This window comes from Ambystoma mexicanum, chromosome 8 (genome assembly GCF_040938575.1).
Source record: "Ambystoma mexicanum isolate Mex_15411 chromosome 8, UKY_AmexF1_1, whole genome shotgun sequence".
Classification (NCBI taxonomy): domain Eukaryota; kingdom Metazoa; phylum Chordata; class Amphibia; order Caudata; family Ambystomatidae; genus Ambystoma; species Ambystoma mexicanum.
The window spans coordinates 1,447,411,128-1,447,427,592 of NC_090929.1; the positions used below are offsets into that span (position 1 = coordinate 1,447,411,128).

The 16,465-nt window shown below is 40.9% G+C and overlaps 1 protein-coding gene across 5 annotated transcripts in view; it reads left to right on the plus strand.

Moving 5' to 3' along the window:
- Positions 1–16,465, plus strand: part of LOC138473098 (prominin-1-A-like) — a 1,012,351-nt gene that overhangs the window by 679,836 nt on the left and 316,050 nt on the right. For all 5 annotated transcript variants that reach the window (XM_069611612.1, XM_069611614.1, XM_069611613.1 and 2 more), the window contains one exon: positions 10,132–10,291. In XM_069611612.1, the coding sequence (XP_069467713.1) occupies positions 10,132–10,291 (160 nt within the window). The remainder of the gene's footprint in view (positions 1–10,131; positions 10,292–16,465) is intronic.

Consider the following 16,465-nt stretch of genomic DNA (forward strand, 5'->3'; position numbering starts at 1 on the left):
CTTTGGTCATAAGTGAGATATGGATAGTTGATCAGATCTTCCTCAGCAACGGTAAGAGATAATAAATACCTTTAATCCCTGGTGTAATATGTGGCATACAACAATAGGTGGGGATAAGAGTGCATAGAGGTACTTTAAAAATGGTGACAGATTGGAACTTTGTCCCAAGATACCAGGCCGCATTGATGAGATTAGGTGAAATTGGACATTTTGAATTTCTGTTAGTTTGAGCTTGCATACATGGGTAAATGGACTGTATGCGTGCAATAAAACTGCTGAGTTGGACTCCCTGATCTTGTTTAGTTGGTTGTTCAGGCACTTCTACCAAACGCTGAGCAGAGATAGTACTAGCAGAGGTACTGCCTTTTCATGGTAGATATACATAGTTTCAATGAATTGTATGGATGAAGGAGAGGCAGGTATTTAAGGGGTAATTCATTATACATAAAAAGGAAACATTTGGTGACAGGAGCACATACATACATATCGTGTTTGTGAAAATCAAAAGGGGTGGCATAGGGCATCTGAATGCTCGCATTTGTGATGTGCGCATTCTTATGTCCTTTGTGTATAGAGCACATCTCATCAAAAAAGTGATGAGATTCACTGCAGATCTCATAACAGACACCAATATTTTTTGAGACTCTGATCCAATGAGTAGAACTTGAAGAGCGCAATTTTGCATTTGGGGCCATCCAGCGTGATTGTGGTATGACAAAGTGGGGAAGACCTTAGTCAGTTGTTGAGGCTGCATGTTGCATAGTTGAATAATGTGTTGAGGGGAGCAAATGAGAAGGGGGGCTAAGATCAGGAAAATACAGTTATCAAGTTTGCTGAGGTCCACGGTGGAGGTAAGGGCTTTGTCAGAGGGGTGTGAGAGGTGCGTGTGGATTTTTGTGATATTTAGAAAGTTGGTCCTCACCACAGCATTGGTTCTTGCCATGAGGATGTCTGGAGGAAAGCAGATAGGGGGTGGGAGAGTAGGTTTGGCATTAGAAGACAGGAGTAAAATGACACATCGGTCCAAGAGGTTCACATTAGGCTTATGCACTCCAAGATGTCAGTAGAGGACAAGAGAAGGAGAAGAAGAATATCTGGGTGACATCAGCAAAGAGATGGTAATGGAAGCCGAAGGATGAAATGAGTGTACCCAAGAGGATTTATATTGGGTGAAGTGGAATAGACCCAAGACTGAACCATGTCCACTGCAAGGTGGGCCAGAGAGAGGAGGTATTAGTCATTGAAGAGATGGAGAAATGGTGGTCAGAGAGGTAAAAGGCACCCAGTTGAGGTTGGTGCCCTTGAAGCGTAGGGAGGAAAGGGTTTGGATAGGAAAGGGATGGGTCCCAATGTCAATGGCAGATGAGCAATAGAGACGAATAAGGAAATAAGGAAGGATGAGAGCAGTGATAAGGTTTGGGACAAGCATGAGAGCAGTTTCTGTAGAGAATTTCCTTTTGAAAACCCTGATTCAAGAGATTCCGACAGTGCATTAACCTCAAGATAGTTCACAATGATGTTAATGACATCTCTGATGGATTTTAAAAGTAAAGTGGTGGGACAGAAAAGAGATTCGTGGGTAGAAGGGATTGTCCGGGCCGGCAGTAGGTTTAGGTCGGTCTATCGTGGTTCAGAATCAAACAGGAGCTCTGCTTTTGTATGTGCATGTCTTTTTGACGAAATGATGTTGGGGAGATTGGTGATGACTTTCATGTCATCAGTGTAAATAGGCAATGCCACCTCATTAGATCCTGAAAACACAGCTAGTGACAGGAGGAAGATGTTGACCAATATGAGTGCAATTCCGGAACCTTTGGTATTCCAGAGTGTACCTCTAACACGTGGCTGTGCATGGTACACAGGAAGTTAATACCTTTCACCACTAGGGAATGCATTATGAGTATGGTGTTAACAGTAATATTTGGAAATACCACCGATTTTTACTGACTACCTGATTATGCTCGTCGTGGAATTTCAATTGTTCCATGGGAAATCGGTGCTGTATTAAAATACCTAATTCTATTACTTGAAGCTTGACCACCCACAGCTCAAGATAAACATGTTTATAAAACGCCCTTATCAGAAGTTTTGAAAGCTCGTTTATTGCAACAAAGGAGACTGAAAGTGCTTCCCTTAAATACAACAGTGTGTTTGATGGGGCCATTCAAGGGAGATCATAAAATGGGCAGATGCTCACCTACTCATAACCTTTGTAATTTAGGTGCACATATTGGCTGTACTTGACCATTTTGTGCAGTTAAAACTAATATGCAACAGTACTATGGACCACTGCTGTATACAATCCATTTTCATCCTCAAAAAGAGGGCCGAAATGGCTTTTAGAAAAAGTTAAAACACTAATGCATGTGGGTTTCCAGCTATACCACAAGCAGTCTTTCTTAAATCCACCAAACTCATAATGAGGGTCTCATTCTTTAATTCACGCATTTGCCAGATCACTATCTATTTAGTTGGGGTTCTGATCTGGCCTGAGGTTGATGCAGGTCTTGCTTGTGCTCCCCACAGGCAATAGGCCAGTTTATTTAAAATCAACATCAGCATTAGCATTAATCATCCAGTTATTGACAGCCTTAGCCACAAGGTCTTCTTGTCGAAATAACCCTCTCAAGCAATAAGATAGGTTTCCTCCGAAGAGAGTTGAATAGAACAAATCGGTCTGGATACACTTTGCACCAACCAGTCCTGCATCTGATCTTCAGATACATGGACCTTTTCCATTTCAAGTCTTCTTAATGTAACACTATCAATGAGTTAGGGTGGATTGGCCTACAGGGAACTCTGCCATCATGGTCTCTTTCCTTTTTTATTTCCAAATATTCTTCTGGGAAAAGGGTTGTGATTGTTCAAAATATGCAATATGGCCATACTTTGAAAATGTTTTCCAGGGCCTCTTTTCATTCTGTGGCCAGTCATAAGGACGACAAAGACTCTGATTTGCCATTTATAGAGACTTCATTTAGCAAAAAGGTGAAAACGCCCATCTTTCCCTAAGCTATGGGTGTTCCCTACCTAACAAACAAACTAATGTGCTCATCGGTCATTAATGCAAGTCCCAAATCATGTTAGGTCCGCTGTCCAAAATTGTTCTATCCTGACCCCATCACTATAATAACAACGAAAGCACAGGAGAACGACTCCCTTCCCCAAGTTCAATTTAATACGATACAAGTAGATATATTCTTGCCACCACTTTTTAAAAATTTAACCAGATCATCTACTGGACTCTCCCAGTTTTCGTGATGATTCGCTACTAGGCTCTTTTCCTTTGCTGCCTTCTGCCGTTAGGTTCCATCAATTATCCTTTTCCTCTGTGGGATCTTTCGGTGTCTTTCTTGTTACTCTTAATGACAGTCTCTCTCATTCTCTTGTGAAATGCAACTTTTAAACATCCAACACTTTTTCTCGCTTTCTCTTATTCCCGCTTCTCGATTGGGATGAGTAAGAGTGTTCCAGCAAGCTTTATCACACTTCCTTGAGAATTCCTCTATTTTGTCTTTACTGTGACGAGTAGGGAGGTTTGAATAATGATTGTCATTCCTTCATGGTATATGTAGCAGTTGCCGTGAACTGAGACGGGTATTCGTATCCCAGTGAGGAATATCATGTTTTTCTCTGTATCTTTAATGCCTTTGATGTACTGAGATGAGTGTGTGTGTCCCAGTAGTGCTTGCTATTCTCTTCCTGTATCTTTAATACATCTGGTGAACTGAGACGAGTATACGTGTCCCAATAAAGTTTACGTGTCCCAATAAAGTTCATTATTCTCTCTCATTCCATTTCCGTTTGCCCCCTCACCTCTGGTTCGTCTGAGAAACGTCACCAGGGTCCTACGAGGACTAGGGATTCTGTCTCCTCTTGTTAGCATAGCTTCTCGCTCCGGTAACCAACCAGCTTGTTGCTCAGTTACTCCTTTCTTCACTCCCTTCTCAGTCCACTTTGCTTCTGTGGACTTGGCATTGTTGCAGGACCAACGGGTCCTCTGCATCTCTCTAGCAGTCATGCCACCTCTTTCCCAACACAGCACATCAGTAATCTGCTGATTTTCTCTGTTTCTCTGCACGCTTGCTTTCCACTTTGGTGTGCAGCATGGCTCCCTTTCCCCAAAGCAGCACTTCGGGATTCCGTCTGAGTTCTCGTTTTGTGTAGGACGACGAACGTCCTGGACCGCTGCAGCTAAGCAGCACCAGCTGACCTGAACTTCGCAGTTCCCCTCTCTCAAAGACAGGTTCTCGTTTTGATGACATCTTGCTCAGGCTTCCTTGAGTATTTGTACAAGTTTGTTTTCTCCTTCACTTGTTCACTCCTTATGACTTGAGTGATCGTCTTCATCCCAGTTCCTCTCGTAGATCTTAAAAGGGTACTTGGTTGACAGTAACAAACATGGGATTGTTGTTCTTGTCTTCCTTCATAGAATCTTGACAAAAAAGGTATGAAGGTCTTGGGCTTTAAGAGTTACTCAGTGGAATAGTAGTCCCTGTCCCCGAAGGAGGAGTCTCTCCTGTTGAGGTCCCGCTTGCCTCTACCCCTAAGGAGGGTGTTGCATAGTGGGCTCACCTCCCTAGACTCACAATGAAAGACTCCCCCTTGGGTAGAAGTGACAGAAACCCGCAATTCATCAAAGTTCCTAGTCCGTCCCTTCAATAAGTGATAAAGCAAAAGTACACATAAGAATGGTACTGCTTCGCTTCATTCGATTCACATCAAGAGTTTTCAGTTGTGTTATCACACTCTTATGACTGCTGATGAAGACACTTTGTATGTATTTTTGCCTCATTGACATGCTGATAGATAACAACGCATGTGCCTGAAATTATCAGAAGGAGTCAGTCTCCGCCGGAACATGGTGTCCATAGCTGTTTGCAGCGTTTGTCTAGTAAGTGCAGGCCCCTCCATAGCGTAGCCTCCTGCATATATACCACTTGATCCTTAACACGAAAGTAAAGTTAAGGTCCCACAGGGATATCTGGGGCCATATTACAGAAACTTTACATCAGGGCAAATACAATGTTGAACGGTATTAGCACTAGGACAAAGTTTGCCCTATTTCTAAAAACACTGGAACATATTAGAAAATCATTCCACCATGACACGTGCACATTTGACACGTGGTATGTTGGCCTAATGTGTTGATGTAACATAGCCTGTTTTCCTTTTGCCAGGGCAAATCTGCTTTCTGAGGTGTGGGGGGCAATGGAATTATTTTGGGATAAACGTCTGAACTTAATGCACGGACTTGAAAGTAAGCCACTTACTCAATTTAGTCCTGTGTTTTACTTTTACTTCGCCTGTGAACTACTGCAACATCTCTCCCTATGGCACCTGGCTGTATGTCACCTGCTTTTTTTTCCCAACACGGAAGAGTTTCAAGAATACCTTTCCCTTTATACGCCTTTAGTATTAGCTAACACCTTTTCATGGGTCAATTTATTGCAATCTCACTTTTTTAGAATTCCTGGAAAGTTGCCTTTTCTTTAACCCAAATAAATGGCACTAAAAAATTGATCTTAAAAAAGAGACCGATTAAATATCACCCTTGTCTTAAAAGCACTTTACAGTCTGGAAGAATAGCAACCTCTTCTGTTAATTGAAATTGTTTTCAAAATTGCGATCTATGAATATAATCAAAAATAATGTATAAAACATTCTCATTGATTTACTTTAGCATTTTGTACTTATTTTTAGAATGCTTGGGACATCAAAACCCTAAATTTTCTGAAAAAATTGCAATAATAAAGTGGGTGCAGGGAGACCCCCGCACCTTTGTTTTTCTGCCTCAACTTCCCTCCTTCCCTCTCTCCAAACCAACAAACATTTTTCCCTTCTACCATAAAACTCAATTAACTTTTTTGCAACACTCAGGCCCACGTTTGATACGGTGTAGGGTAAAATCCTTGGTCTCTACAGGAAATTCATTGCCCAGTTTCAACTATTAGTTACTACCATGTGCCTATGCTCACAACATCTCATACTGATTTATGTGTATGACTCTCCCAACAATCGAGTAACAACCGAAAATGTTTCAGCAGTTCAAACTATTCTAGAAATTTCTCATCTACAATTACCCATAACCTTAGTAGGTGATTTCAACGCCCTAATCGATTTAACTAACTTCTTACACAATGAAGATTATTCTTCGAAGCCGTGTCCACCCGCAAGTGTAGCCAACTGGCGTGGGAAAAAGTGGGTGTCATTGTTAGACGAGTATGGCATGACGCGCCTGAATGGGTAATGCCCAGGTGATGCGCCTATGGCCTCCACTCGAGTAAGTGGTAAATCAGCTTCCACCTTGGACTACATGATTGTTAATGCAGTGGGTCTGCCTCTGGTTAATGACATGGCAATAATTCCATGTGCCAAAAGCGATCATCTCCCCTTATGACTATTGCTGACACCCTTTGTCAGCTGTATTTCACGAAGCACTAAAGCAACAATTGGAGATATTGCCACCAACCAGCAGGGCAATAGAATTCATTGGAATGACCTAAAGTTAGAATGAGCAGCAACTGCTTTGCGTAGGTTGCTTCCCTCCTTCATAGGTTGTCACGATCTGGCATTGGGTGAACAATCTGAGGCCATCATCCCTACATTTGTAATGATGGTGCTACAAATAAAAGAAACTGCAATTTTCCATCGTACGTACAAAAGCATTGCAGAAAGAACTGATAAAAAATTGACAAACGGGTGACTTACGACCCATTAGTAGCAATAGCGAAACGCCAACTAAGAAAAACCATAAGCAACGCATTATTTCCTCACATTATGCCATTTTCTCCTAGTGAAGTAAGTTGCCCTATTGGAATCGGCAAACAACGTTATCGTAAATGGCTAAAAAAAAATCATAGCATCCGCAACCTGGAAAATGGAAAGAAGTCGCTCAGTTAGCGTTACAAAAGGAAACCACACAATTCTGGTAAGTTCTGAGAGGCTCTACACCCCGAAGACTCCTAATTAACGGAAAGACTGAACCAGGCTGGACAACGCATATTGCGAATACCCTCGGTCTAACAAATTGCGAGGTTGACACTCTTCTTCCCAACATAGTTTGGACCTGTCCACCAACATCATTGAGTGACTTAATTCATCAGGAGCAGCAGGGCCAGATAGGCATCTGCAACGCCTTGGTCAAATTTAAACCTGGTATGTGGGCACATAGTTTACACATACTATTTTTCCACATTGGCAAAACAGGCGTCATACCCAAAACATGGAGTGAGAGACATATTCTGCCTGTCCACAGAAAAGGCACCTGGAGCTTAGCGTCTAATTATCAAATGCTTGCTATGCTGGATGTACCCTTGAAGATACTCGCCAAAGTCCTGTAAATAGACCTAAATGGTTGGATCATTGTCAATAACATATTGCCTCCTAATCAGATGGGCTTCATAAAAACCTCCAACACCGCCCATAATCTGCTCATATTAGTCACTTCTATTGAATATGTTTCGAACCGTAGGAAATCATTGGTTTATGCTGCATTCATAGACTTCTCGGCCGCCTTTGATTCTGTGCTTCACGGTAGATTTTGGAAAAAATGTATATCCTGGAATATCCTACCAGGATTGTTGAAAATGCTGATGCTCCTATACACCGACACTTCAGTCCAAATTAGCTTAGATGCTGAAGGCAATCTATCCGCCTCCTTATCAACACGATGAGGCATTAAACGGGGGTGTATTGTTGCTTCTACCATTTTTAACTTATATCTATCCGATCTGGGTCTTCAGTTTACCAGTCCGACAATATGCCTATTAAAAATGGGACAGCACTTTACCAGTGTTGGCCTATTCCGACCATCTGGTCTTGATAGGCCACAACCGTAAAGGACTCCAATGTTTGATCATCACATTCGGTATATTTGCTGAAGCAAATGGGTTAGTGATTAACATTGACAAAAGTAAAATCATGAAATTTGCTCCACTTGCCCACAAGAATCGTAACCTTGTCTGTTCTTTGAATGGGTTGCAATTGGAGAATGTTACTTGCTATAAGTACCTAGGTATCCACTTAAAAACAATTTGAGGTGGGATATTCATTGGTACGAAACTAAACGTAAATGCAACATAGCTGTTAGCACCATCAGGCCATCAGGCACTTTATAGACAAACAATCAGGAATTTCGATTGAGACAATTCTGCTATTGTATCAAACGAAAGCCTGTTTGATATTCTTTTATGGGATTCAAATCTGGGGCCACAAATACTAACCAATACTGAAACAATTTGAAGCAGTTACACTGCGTAAGCTTTTATGTTTGCCATCCTCACTTCCTGTTGAGTATTTGTACTTGGAATTTGAACTTGGTGGTATTGTTACTGACGTGATTGTGAAGTCCATATTTTGTGATAAATTGTTCAAATCTGAGTTTTATACTACGATGGGCAACTTTGTAAATGCTTTCTGTGAAATTGACAACTATCACACCATTGGCACTCTTGGGGAATTGATAACTATCTGTACTAAATGGCAAGAGGGTTGTTGCAGACACTTACGCAAAGGTCCATTTTATGTCATAAAGTCTCGTCTCAAATCTAAGCTATCACAGGGCAGTAAAGAACAGTATCTTGTTAATTAACTATCAGCACTGTCTTCTGTGAGTATATCTCTACCCAAGAAACCAAACCCTCATATTTAACTGCGTTCCCTAATGGCGCGATTGCAAGGCAATATCCCAGAGTGAAATTTAACGGAAGCATTGCACTTATGACCCAAGGTGCCATGTTAGGTATTCCACGCAATGCACGCTTTTGAAGGTTATGTGGCACTGGCGAACTTGAAACAATTGAACATCTGCTACAAGGATGTGAAAGCCTACAGAAGTTAAGAACAAGCTACTTGAAAGCGTATAACAGAATCAATTTGCAAAAACTAATTCAAATATGGTCAGTTTTTTTAAATGGCTGCAATCATAATCTGATATTTTATCTTGTTAAATTTTATTGGAAATGTGTAGAAATTATGAATATAGTAGCTTGATGTATCTCCTTTTTATAGTTGTGATTGAAATCCTATTTTATGGTATGTTTTTATTTAACCTGTTTATGTTTAGTGTTAAATTAAATAATGAATGTTTTATCGGGAATGATATAGTATTGTTCAATCAAGCCGACCTTTTACAATAACTATGAACTAATGATTGACCATCTGTATTGATTTTAAATTGGTGTATGCGTCGTGGCTATTTGTGTAAATGTTCTTACTGTTTTACTTGTATATACAAAGCCATTTGGCTGATTGTGTATTACTAATAAATAAATGTATGGATAAACATTTAACACCTACATTTTACCGCATGCTATATTTTCATTCATTTGTATGGTGGAGAGGTGATAGATCAAAATGTATTATTCCACCACCCCCTTCGTCTCCGCCATACCAATACTCCAGCATTGACGCCAGCATTACATTCTCATGCCAGCATAAACTCTGTAGATGCCTATGGAATCTGTGTGCTTTTTTCCCAAGTAAAAGTAATAAACACTGCCTAAATGCGTAAATGGCAAGTCGTGTTTACTCAGTAGAGTGCAAAAGGGGGTGGGGGGTAAAGACGATTACGCCTAAACTTCACAATTTCCTTTTGCTCTCTTATGTGCAAATTATGAAAATTAGATGGAAAGGACCAACAAAGTGCAATCATAACAGGTCCCGTCTTCATAATTTACGGGGAATTCAAAAATGATCCCCACATTATTTTGACTGCGTCCACCCCCAAAGAATTACAGAACACTTCTGCATTATTTCATTTTCCTTCCAGAGTTACCTTTTATGCATTTTTGTGACTCATTATGTAGCCCTCCACATGTTTTGGACTTGCAAGCATAATCACTGTTGAATGAGCATCAGAGTTGCTGTCCAAAATGTCTTGAGGGCCACATAATCAGTAACCCTTGACTGATGAAGGACACAGCTTCTGTTGATCTCCCACTTGCACTCAGTTCCTGATTGGCACTTTGCTATGCAAACTAGATAGCAGACTCTATGAAGATTGTTCTGAAGTATACATACTCTCACCGCGCAATTGTAAAATGTGTCATATTAGAGTGGAGTTGCTTGACCCGCATTGAGAACCCTTGCACACGATTCTTCTCATTTACTTGCCTTCTTCTGCAACAGATGTACAAAATCAGCTGAAGGACATCAACTCTGAGCTCCAAAACGTCAATAAAGATTTGTCATTCACTGACTCCTTGAAGAACATCAGCAAAACTCTGCAAAATGCCACCACCATATTCTTTGACAAGAAACCACAAATAGAAGAATATGACCATATTAGGTAAGATTAGCCCATATGGACCTTTGCAGAAAAGGCTCTGTCACACACCGAACTGCGTGATTTTGTGTCTACACTTCAGTCACTAAAGTGATCAGCTGTGCGTTTTTCCAATAAATCTGTACATTTGCTGAAACTTTATTAACCTATTTATCTGGCATGAATGGGAACTTTGAGTAATTCCTAATGTGCATTAGACTAAGTTTGAAAATGTAGTGAAAGTAATTGATTCTCAAAAACCCAAGGTGTTAATCTGCTGAGTCTGGAAATAAGCATTCGACTCCAGCTTCTTTGTCTTTACTTCCAGGTTATCTTCCCGGTGGAGATGAACAGACATCATGATGGAGAGAATAGTTTATTCGCACACTGGGCGAGGGTGGCAGTCAATCGGGTTGCTCTAAAAACCCAGATGAACCCAAGAATCCAACCCCTGGTTTGGAACAATCTGTGTGCTGCTCTCACCCACCCACCATCTTCTTTGCCTCGCCCCCTCCTTTCTGCCACTTAACTAATGCCCACCTCCATCTGCTCTCGCCCTGCTCTGCCCACATGCATCATGCCATGTCCCATGGCACCGCTGCACCACACCACCTTCCCTGTCCACCATGAAAACGGAAGCGAGGCTCCGCAAAGAGACTTGCTCTCCCTGGTCTCCATAAGGCTCAGCAAGCCACCAATAGGGACAGAAGGGCGCTATACAAGACCACTTACATTACATTCCCATGGTTAACCATCTTAGAGCAATTTTATTTTGTTTACAATATCAGGTTGCATGCTGGCCACGGCCCATTATTTTACAATCATCCATTGCTCTGAGCACCCCACTATGCATCCCCATGGTGCTAATGGCAGTAATACCCTGTTTCAAGGGATGTACCGTGTGGTAACAGCCCGGGGACCTTGTTAAAGGATGAATAGTTTAATATATGCAAACAAGGTCTACGTTCTTTCAAACCTTGACATATTGTCTGATATGACTGTTTCCCTTCTGGTCAATGAGTAACGATGGCTACTCATCTCCAAAGGTCAAGAACACACTACACTGGCTTCCAGTGGATCAAAGGATCACATTTAATATGATTTGCACCAAACAAAACATTTGGTATCACTGGTATGGTATGATATGATATGGCATTTGTAACCATGGAATACCTGTGGAAACTGACCCCTCAATGCTTCCTGCAGCGAAACCCAGATCAGGCAGCTCCCGTCTGATTGAACAACCCAGGCCCTGGAGGAAGAAACATAAGGGAACCACTCTCGAGTGCAGAGATTCCTCCAATGCAATGCCTGGGTCGCATAACGCAGGGTTCTACCTAGGGGCTGTGCCAAATAACTGTGGCCAACGCAACATTCATGAATTTCACTTTACCCATTCTGCAAATAAAAAGGGATTCTGCATGGTAGCATGGCCAAATTCTGAAATATTCACGCGTTGTACATGAACCATTTGCAATGTTGCACATTTGTGGTAATTCTGCTGCCAAAAGTACACCAACATTGCGAATAAGTCATGTGGGAAGTGGCCTTTTTCTGCAGCGTGAATTTCTCCACGGTGGACACATTTCCTGTGACTTCTCGCATAACTCTGCCCAGTCGCTGGTCCTTCAAGGTCGATCTGGAAAGGTCCCTTTTAAGCAAATGTTTATTCTCCAGTCAGCAGTTGACATGAAAACCCCCCACTTTCTACGCAGGGACTAGCCTCAGCACATGCACAATGACTATGCGCTCCATCTCCCTGATAAAGAACAACACAAAAAGACCTTTGAACAAGGGAGTGGGTACCACTGCACATGCACAGGACCACATAATACCCTTCTGTTACTGAGATCTGTCACATACATGTTACCTGAAGACCTCATGCCTTGTTCCCTCGGCAATATGGTCCTGTGTATCATACACCTCATTGAAGGCACCCAGCATTGCAACATCATCGTACGGGGAACTGTATTGTTTAAAAAATAATCCAAGTAAATAAACTACTGCCATCGTATTCCTCAGCAGGGGGTAAGAAACACCACATTATCAGGCACCCTAAAAGAAGAGAGTTCTTGCATTCCAATTGGTGCGAATCACTGCACAGAGGTTTGGAAATTAAGTCTAGCTCCTCGCTGACATTTTAAACCTACTGTGGGATAGCTCAGCTCGTTATGTGCATGCTTTAGGTAGTACTGAAAGATGCACTGAATAAGGGCTACAAAACGGCACGAGTCTTGCTTTGAGTAGTCTGGTCTGCGTGTGGTTGGACACTAGATCTGAATTTATGCATACACATATCAAATATATAATTGCTGCTGTTGTCATATGGGCACTCTTTTATCACCATTGCATTAGTAATATTATCAGGTTTTTATATACCTCTTCATGGTAGATTCCTCTCAAGTTGCATTAATGCAATGCCAGCTGATGTTGTTATGAGTACTGGAGCATACATAAAACAAGCACACTTTGACACTTTTAGTGAGCAAAAGGTGGACTAAGTTTGTCTTATCAGAAACTAGGCATAGATTAATAATGTGCATGGGTTGCGGGATGGTACATGGCATGTAGTATTGATGGCATGCATACCATCTTCAATACCTCTGTGGATGGATTTTAATTTCTAAAGTCTTATTTGACAAATGCATGCGAGCCTGAAAATTTGTCCAAGCAAAATTTACTGCAAAGGGGATGGTGTCTCAGGAATGTCCATGTCTATATATATTATAAATGTACACTTATAGCACTACTGTTAAATGTTCGTATCTACGTGAAAATATCGAAACCACTACTGCAAATTCGTTTTCTTCAAATTATTTAGCGAATTTCAGCCAGAATAAATACAAATCTTGATATACAGCAGGGTTAATACAAAAAAACAGCGGGCAGAAAATAAATATCGTACTGAGAGTTGAGTGTGCAGGAAGGAGCTTTCCTGTACAAGATCCCAAAGTACTCAAGCTAAATTACAAAAAAGCCTATTTCTTTTGCCATAGACTCAAAGCTAGAAGGTGTCTATTGCACTCTATCTGTACTGACAATGCAAGTCAGAAGATGCATGATGGTGTTCAGTAGAGTGAAAATAGCCAATGGATACTGACGTTGAGTTGGTGCATAAATTCAAAAGATGTTTTTACATATGACATTGTTTATGGCCTACTTTATCATGAAAAGTGAGAAATGTACCCAATGTCTTACGACGTGTAGAAAATCCTTCTGAAACGCTGCTGAATGTGCAAGCTAGCTAGAATTCATTGACTGTTTATCAGAGGCCATTTTGGAAATAAAGATTGGCACACTGGCAGATGCTGAGCAACACTACAAGGAAATATGTTACTCAAAAGGTGTTAAAGAGGAAGGCGTGGTATTGAGAAATCCCTGAAAACGCGTACTGAAAATGTAGATCTTTACATGGATGTAGTAACCAGCAATACTGTCTTCAAAGACCAGTCAGAGCCTATTTATTTGGAATCAGTTAACAATGAGCAGCAAGTTCCAACATAAATTCAAGTTTGAAGGCTACTAAATTACTTCAGAAAAACCAACCTGGCAGAGAAGTGGAAATTCACAGGGTTCATCACTCAGGACAAAGTTACAAAACCAATACCACAAGAAGTGTTATCCCTCAAATGGTGAATACGTGGGAGATGAATGTTTTTGATAGGTTACAGGTAGGAAATACACAATTGAACCAAAAGGCTGCTGTTTGCCACAAACTCTTATGTATGAGTGCCTGGAAAGGCAGACCTGATTTGGTGACTTAAGTTCAATAAAGTTAAGATATACACACATGAACCTCTGCTTCAGGTTGCTGTTGGCCTAATGATACATTCCAGAGCTCCCAGCAAATTCTTGCTGCAACTACCGCATGGCTTTGGTTCCCAATCGACTATAATGCAGTTCTCTAGCTTGATACAGATAATGAAGTTCTGAACCTTGTGAATAAGAAATGTATATACTGCCCTAGAGCTATTTAGGACTTCCTTAAGGACAACGTTGATGGAAAGTGAACCCTTCATGCAACGTTGATGACTTGTCATCAAGCATCTTTTGACAAAGATAAATCATAGTCCATAACATTGTTCAATAGAAACATGCTGAATCCTCCAGTAAAGAAACTATACTGCTCCATGACAGACTCTATATCCTACCATGTCCCAGATGTTAACAGAAGAGCTAAGGATTTAAAATTCTTTCTAGAAGGTTTCTGTGCAATACTGGAAATATTGCACATTCCACTACTTTAAATGTTGAGAACACAGAGCCTGGAAGCAAGATGAATGGAGATGCAATGATTACAATCTTCCTAAGCAACCTAGCAAAACAAGGTCTTATCCTGAGTGTGTTGAAATCTGGAATGTCTTTAATGCAAGATTGCAAAACGTGTCAAACCAAATAACGCGTATATGTGTTCTTCCACTCACACCAGCTACCAAATAGATCATTATATTCAATTGACTTTCTTGGCATATCTGGAAATTGAACACAACATATTTGCTGAACAGATTTAACTTGTGTTGTGGCATTAGATGTGGCTCTCTACCGCCCTGTGCAGGAACTAATAGTGTTTCAACAGTGTCTCATCATCGATTTTTCTTCTGACAGGGTGAACTGCACATACGTATGGCATGACTTTGTGCTATTGCCGCATATATATGATGGATCTTGTATTCCTGAAATGTGGGATGTCTGGTGCAGTGACAGCACTGCACAACAAATCATCATAGGCAAACATATTCCGTCTGCCGAAGAGGTAAACAAAGACTGCACTGTATGCAGGCTTCCTGGAACTCTTCTTCAAGGGCCATCCAAGAGCAGACATTTTTAATAAGGCAAAAAAAATAACAAACCAAATGTTTCAAGATGATGTTCAAGACGGTACCCAGTCATTTTACCGAAAACAAAATGGAGTGGTGCATTTCACCGAAGTACATAACAACGAAAAACACCAAAAATATTAATTAAATATATATGGGGTAGTGGGGTAAGTGATTAAAATGAGTCGGGATAGGGTTGTGGTGGCATTATAAGGGTGACAAAGCACGAGTTTCTCGATGAAATGTACCACTTTGAGGGAATTGCCCCTCAGTACCCTAGGGACAGGCTGATAGTACATCGACCCATGAGGAATCTGCCCTCAGGAAAAGCTCCTCTTCTGATAATGGATTGCATAAGAAGAGCACAGGGAAGAGGACGCTCCTTCCCGGTCTTGACAGCGGGGCATGAAATGAATTGTCTGAGTGCATGCAAAAGGAGAGAAACCACCTGGTGTTCAGGAAAAGCCTGATAACCAGGCTTTTTTGTGCAGGATAGGAACTCAGATTATTTTTGGACTATTTTGGATGTCTCTGTAGGGATAGCGCCTGGACACCTAAGGGCTTTGACACTGTATAAATTACCCAACTCTGAAATTTGGGTTGGTAAAATCACAAATAACCGTTCAAGACCTGCTAGCAAGAATGGAGATATATAATAAGTTTGAAAAAATTGAGGTGTTTGACCATGTTCAAGGGAAATGTTAGCCAGCATTTAAAATGTAGCAGGATTATATGGAAATGGACGAATAAGATGTAAAATGTGGTGACAGGAAGTCGAACATTTAATTAGTGGAAGGAATCATTGGGTGTTTCTTTGCATTAAACTTTCATACATACTCTGGGAAGCTGGAATACTATGTTGAAGAAATAACTATTTTGTAAGGTTTAGACACTGCAATAAGGGAAGAGTCTGAAAAAGGAAAATGGGCTGTTGGCTTTTGGAGCTGATGAAGCTCTTGAACATCAAAACAGACCTTTGATGTTTACTGGAGGCTTAGGGGACATCACATAACACCCGATGGCACTTTCATGCTATTTTCTAACAATGCCAGTACTTCACCAAATAGTTGAATAGACATCGAGCCTGGCAGCGATGCCACAGCAAGCAGCATCACACAAGCATAATTACAAATATAAAGAAGCAATACATCTGGAGCCTACTGCGATAAACAAATTGTGGTGTGTGTATAAGACCCAGCTGACAGCATACTCTATAGAGCCAAAGGCATCAATAAATGAGTGGTAAACAGTGAAGAAAGGTACCATTTATCACAACAATGTTAACATTTGTGTTTATATTGTGAAATTGGTAATGCTATAAATCCAGGTCAAATAGTTCAATAATTCTCCAAGCAAAAAGAATAATCCAACCACTTGAAGA